The sequence below is a fragment of the Diplotaxodon limnothrissa genome, linkage group LG20 (assembly GCF_057381915.1).
Source record: "Diplotaxodon limnothrissa isolate DT_005_m linkage group LG20, D_limnothrissa_male_GT1.1, whole genome shotgun sequence".
Lineage (NCBI taxonomy): Eukaryota > Metazoa > Chordata > Actinopteri > Cichliformes > Cichlidae > Diplotaxodon > Diplotaxodon limnothrissa.
This window is the reverse complement of record NC_140615.1, coordinates 32,050,190-32,056,189: the sequence shown is the minus strand read 5'-3', so window position 1 is coordinate 32,056,189 and position 6,000 is coordinate 32,050,190. Positions and strand designations below refer to the sequence as shown.

The 6,000-nt window shown below is 39.5% G+C and overlaps 1 protein-coding gene across 2 annotated transcripts in view; it reads left to right on the top strand.

Annotated features, from left to right (window-relative positions):
* The first annotated feature begins 1,391 nt into the window (after window positions 1-1,391).
* jph2 (junctophilin 2) overlaps window positions 1,392-6,000 on the top strand; it is a 31,737-nt gene continuing 27,128 nt past the window's right edge. For both annotated transcript variants that reach the window (XM_085344183.1, XM_085344184.1), the window contains exon 1: window positions 1,392-2,252. In XM_085344183.1, the coding sequence (XP_085200309.1) occupies window positions 1,874-2,252 (379 nt within the window). In that variant the 5' untranslated portion in view covers window positions 1,392-1,873. The remainder of the gene's footprint in view (window positions 2,253-6,000) is intronic.

The following is a 6,000-nucleotide window of genomic DNA, read 5'->3' as shown; positions in this document are numbered from 1 at the left end:
TAACTGCTTTTTACTCCAAATAAATAATCAGCCAACCACAAGACTGCATTTACACTCAATGCATATACAAATATAGACATGGCCAAGACAACCTGCTGAAGTCCAAATTCAACATCCAGATGGGTAAGGTGGTTTCAGTGACTTTGGATATGGCGTAGCTGCTGGTGCTGGTTTAAGTATTTAAGTGTTTAATTATTTAAGGACCTGCTGGGATTTTACCAAACAGTGCTCTCTAGGGTTTGCAGAAAACAGTTTGAAAAAGATAAAATATCCAGTGAGCACCAATTCTCTGTGTGAAAATGCCTTATTGATGCCAGAGATCGGACTCCTTTGAGCTAATAGGAAGGTACCAGTAACTCAAATAACAACTCATTATATACAGAAGAGAATCTCTGATGTACAACATGTCAAACCTTGAAGGAGATAGGCTATAATTCATACAGGTTCACCAAAATTATACAAGAGTAATTTGGAAAAACCAGACCTGATGACATTTGTGTTACCTCACCTGAATGGTAAGGTCAGAATTTGCCATAAACAACATAAAAGCATGACTCCATCCTGCCTTGTATTTACAGGTCAAGTTGTTGGTAGTGACATAATGGAAACAGTATTCCCATCTTCTGGTGGCTGCTTTCTGCAGGGTAATGCACCATATCACAACGCTCCAATCATCTCAAACCTATACTAGTAAGCTGTACCTAATAAAGGGGCCAGTAAGTGTAGCAGATAAGTGTGATTAGTGATGACAGTCAGGTGGGCAACAGGTGAAACTGATGAGGATGAGGGATACAACCACAAAGGAGGAAAAAGGAAGTAAAATACAGCAAAACTAACTTTCAAAGTAAAACTGGAAAAAAAAAACAAAAAAAAATGACAGACAAGACGGAGACAGGGGAACTAAAGCAGAAGAAACTAGACAGAGAAACATTTTTTTCCTAGTAAAACAGGAATATATAACATACTAGCAGCACACATGGTACCAAAAGGGATCTATATGCATGGCTACATTTATGGAGAAATAAACCACAGAGACACATGCTGAAGCCTAATTTGCACTGGAAATATTGCACTTGACTTAATGTCACGAGAACCACAGGCGCTTTTCCGTCATACAGGAAGATGAATTGGATGCAACAGTGGTGCATGTGCGCTCACATATCTCTCTGCTGAAGCTTAACAGCCTATTAGAGAATAATTGCGCTCCAACTGCATTAACTGGGCGCACCGTGTGTGCAGCAGTAAAACCTATAGAGAGCAGAGTCCTGTCCCGAAGTGGCAAGACTCTCTGGCATGGCTCCTTGCAGGCAGCAGAGTAAGGATTGGGTTGTATTTTTGGAAGGGTGTGTGTGTGGATTGGTCGCCTTGTTAGGTCTGCTAAAATATTTCCAACAGCAGCGACTGTCGGGAGATAGCTGGGTGGCAGGGACAGGGGGAAAGGGGCTTTTCTCTGTGGCCACCTGGTAAAGCCATGTAAGATCCCTGGCTTTTCAAGACAGAAATACAGAAACAATTCCGATTCAGTAACCGGTAATAGGATCCAAATTTGCAACGAGGTATAATTTATCCTGGAGGGAATCTGTGGAGTGGGTAGTTAATTAGCTTAATCGACGAATCCAATAAGACAGTGGAGTAATCCGGAGAAAAGAAGGGAGGAAAAACAGAATAAAGTGTGAAGTGCGCCCCGGAGCTTCATGGACACGCTCAGAAACCCCCAAACCCAAAGAAGAAACCAAGTTCAGCACTGAGGGTATCTCCTGCCAGTTTTAATGTCAGGTGAAGGTGAAGTCAGACTAACGGAGCTCTTATCTTTAGACAGGTAACAGAAAAAAAAAATCAGCTTTACTTTCTGTGCGTTTTTCTGCGGTGAGGAATGAGTGGAGGTCGCTTTGAGTTTGATGACGGTGGAGCTTACTGCGGAGGCTGGGAGGGGGGCAAAGCCCACGGCCATGGCATCTGCACCGGACCCAAAGGACAGGGCGAGTTCTCGGGCTCCTGGAACTACGGCTTCGAGGTGGTGGGAGTCTACACCTGGCCCAGCGGGAACACCTACGAGGGATACTGGTCGCAGGGGAAGCGTCACGGTCTGGGAGTAGAAACCAAAGGACACTGGATTTACAAAGGGGAATGGACTCATGGATTCAAAGGGAGATATGGCGTCCGGATCAGTGTTGGCAGCGGAGCAAAGTATGAGGGGACATGGAATAACGGGCTCCAGGATGGATATGGCACAGAGACGTATGCGGATGGAGGTGAGAGTCGCATTAAATATGCCCACAACGACCAACAAGTGGGGGGGAAAAAAAACTTTGATGTTTTTATATTTTTCGATAATGTGCTGTTAGAAGTTTGATATGTGAAGTATTCGTTGTTTTAATTGAATATCACATATTTTGTATGCCATGTGTATCTAATAATTATCATTAGTCTGTAAAGGCTACTTCTTTGCAAGACTTGTATGATAGACTCGATACTTTAATTCGCAAATAAATGTAAGAAAATACTAAAGTTGCCACATAAACAGTGCAATGGAAAGCGAAATTATTACCTCTACAAAAATCTATACAGAAGGATAACAAATATACAGCAAAAAAAAAAGGGGGGGGGGGGGGGGGCACCTTATAACTGTGAAAAAGTGAAATATTCACATATATGCACTTTGTTACTATTTAAAGAAAGACGTGCACATTAAAACTGCCGATTCAGATATTTTAAATGGAGAACGCTTTACATATAGAAAGTAGAGATGGACCGATCCGATATTACGTATCGGTATCGGTCCGATACTGACCTAAATTACTGGATCGGATATCGGAGAAAAATAAAAAATGTAATCCGATCCATTAAATATCACGAAAGCACCTCGCAAAACTTGCAACACGCCGTAACTCACCTCAGAACGTTAGCAGTCGGAGCAGTATGCATCACGTGATAGAGCAGCTGTGGCATGCCGGTGTTGTGCCAAAAAGTGATTGTCTGCCAAAAACTGATTTCCAGTGTTTCTGTGTATTTTTTATGTGTAATATCTTTACGTATGTTCGTAAATAGACTTCGGTGAACAGGGGATACAAAGGGGTTACATAAAGAATTAAAAAATTATCTGTTTTTTAAGTATCTTTACAACTTGTACTTACATTATAACCAATCCGGTCCTTTATCCCCACTTAAAATATTTTTACAGAACTATTGTAATATTTGCTGACATTTCTGCTGTCCTGTTGGGCAACTTACTCTTACAAAATACATTTTTAATGTTAATGAGATTTTTTTTACTGCATAAATAAAGGTTATATAAAAGTCGCTGCCAAAAACTGATTGCGGCTTGTATCTTGCTACACGAATGTTGTTTGTGGCTCAAGATGACTTTATGTCATCCATAAGGGATGCATTTGACATATGTTTAACATATTATAGCCCAACAAGTTACTTATAGCACTTTAAATATGAGCAATCGCTTTTTGGCAAATACCGGAAATCAGTTTTTGGCAGACAATCACTTTTTGGCACAACACCGGACCGGTGGTCTGGATAGCATTTGGAGCTTCGCTAGCAACCTGGCATTTCATCTCCGACAAAGTTATCCCCGAGAGAAGTAAAGCAAGTGTGTAAGTCCATCTCTGAATGTTTGTAAAGCATTCCCACGTTAAGCTTAACAAGCGACTGCCTCTCGCTCTCCGGCTGCTACTTCAATCGTGAAACTGCTTAAATGATCAGCTGATCGGCTTTTCTGTCGCGAGTCCGTCTCTCTTGTTTGTTTTTGGCCCACTTTGCACCAGAAAGAGGAAACCAGCGGCTGAACAACAGCAGCACGTTTAAGCTTGATAAGCTGTTGTTAGAATTTATTTAATATTTCTTTCTACACCAGGATCTTTTTCTACGTAGCTGACGCTGGTAACTGTGCAGGGGCGGATCTAGCAAAGTTTAGCCAGGGGGGCCGATAGGGCATGAACAGGGAAAAGGGGGCACAAAGACATACTTTTCTTTCTTATTCTCATTTAAAATGTCGAGCTTTTAATAAATAATTATCTGACACCCAAAGTTTTAATTTGATGTAAAATGAATAGAAGTCAATTACTGTATATAGTGACTATTAAGTCTAATATATACCCTAGTAAGCTATAGTACTTTTTACTTTGGGAAGGTACCATCTGTGCAGTCTGCAATTTTGTTGAAGAAAGATGTTGAATCTATTTAATATTTCTTGAAAAATAATTGATTTCTGTGCATTTTTTTTCACACTGCATCAAATTAAGGTTGATTACGTCGATTAAGCATCATGAGGTGGCGCGTGAGGGGTGGTTCCTTATTTTTTATTTATTTCTTTTTGTTGTTGCTGGGAGTTGGAACCCTATTAGTTAGGTTGCTTAATATTTACGCTAAGTACTCTTTAAAATACCAGAATAGGGAGGATGGTGTAGGTCTAAGTTTATTAGATTGATCAGTATTGCTGAACTATGAAATATTTTTTTTGTATACAGGTATAACAGAATACCTTTAGTGTAGTTGTTGTTTTAAACTTGAGTATGAACTTGCAGACTTGCAAAATGCAGCAAGATATTTTAAAAAACAGTTTTGTTGATTAAAAAACACTATATCGGATTCATATCGGTATCGGCAGATATCCAAATTTATGATATCGGTATCGGTATCGGACATAAAAAAGTGGTATCGTGCCATCTCTAATAGAAAGAGTACCTGAAAACCATTGTGAAATACTTGAGTATATGTACTTAGTTACCACAGAAAAGAGTTACTTATAGTCATTGAAAATGCTAATGTGCCTCTAAAGCTAGTGCTGATAAACGTATTACTCCTTAAATATAGAAATAATCAAATAAATTACCATTTACTGTACTACAGCAAGTAAGTACACATGCTCAAGCACATCCACTTATCTATGTTTGAGTACATCACTTGAGTACATGGCACTGAGATGAACAGATGCTTGTGGTCAAACTGCAGATTCATGTCTCAGCAGGATAATCGGGTTTCTGAATCTTTAAGTAAAACTAATAATAGATAAATGAAGGACTTGAGTATTTTTGTTACTGTACTCAGTAAAATACCGATTTAAATGTACATAGTTACTACTAAATAAAAAATAATGCTGCTGCTGTAGGTCTCTGCAGAGTTATGAGTATTCAGATTATTTTAATATTAATCAAGATGGCTAAGGGCAGCTAAGAAATATACTGTATATATTAAAACTGCAGCAGCAGACCACAGTAGGGTCAGAGGTCATCGTGTGGCTGAACCTCTTCACAACATTCCTCTCAATGAGGAAACGTTGCTAGTTTGAGGATTTTCAGTCAGTATTGCTGAGATTACTGATGCACTTGACAACTGAAAAGGTTTAGGTGATTCAACTTCTTGATGTGCTTTTAAAAGCTGAATTGAACACATCATGACCTTCATGGTTTTAACTGCTATCTATAGCTATAAAATAAATGTGAAGTCCTGAAGTGCAGTACTTTATTACTATTGTTCTGCTCAGAGGTGTGGACTCGAGTCACATGACTTGGACTCGAGTCAGACTCGAGTCATTAATTTTATGACTTTAGACTTGACTTGAAAAAATGTTCTAAGACTTGTGACTTGACTTGGACTTTTACACCAATGACTTGGGACTTGAATTGGACTTGAACCGGTTTACTTGAAAAGACTTGATATTTTACCCCAAATATAAAATTTAACATGCATATTATATGGAGATTGAAAATGTGACGTCATTCACGGGTAGAACCGCAAAGGATTCTGGGAACTCGTGGCAAGCGGTACTAGCGCACGCAGGCTTTCAATTGAAATCAGTTATACAGCGATAAAAAGAAACACAAAAATGTCAAGAAGCTGTTGTATTATTAACTGCAATAGCCGGTCGCATGACAGCCACGGGAAGCCGACGGGTAAAGAGATCGGTTGTTATCGGATTACGTCGTTGAAGAGAAATTGTTCGAGCCATGTTTCCGAAGTAACAAAGAGGCGACTGGATTGCAGCCATTC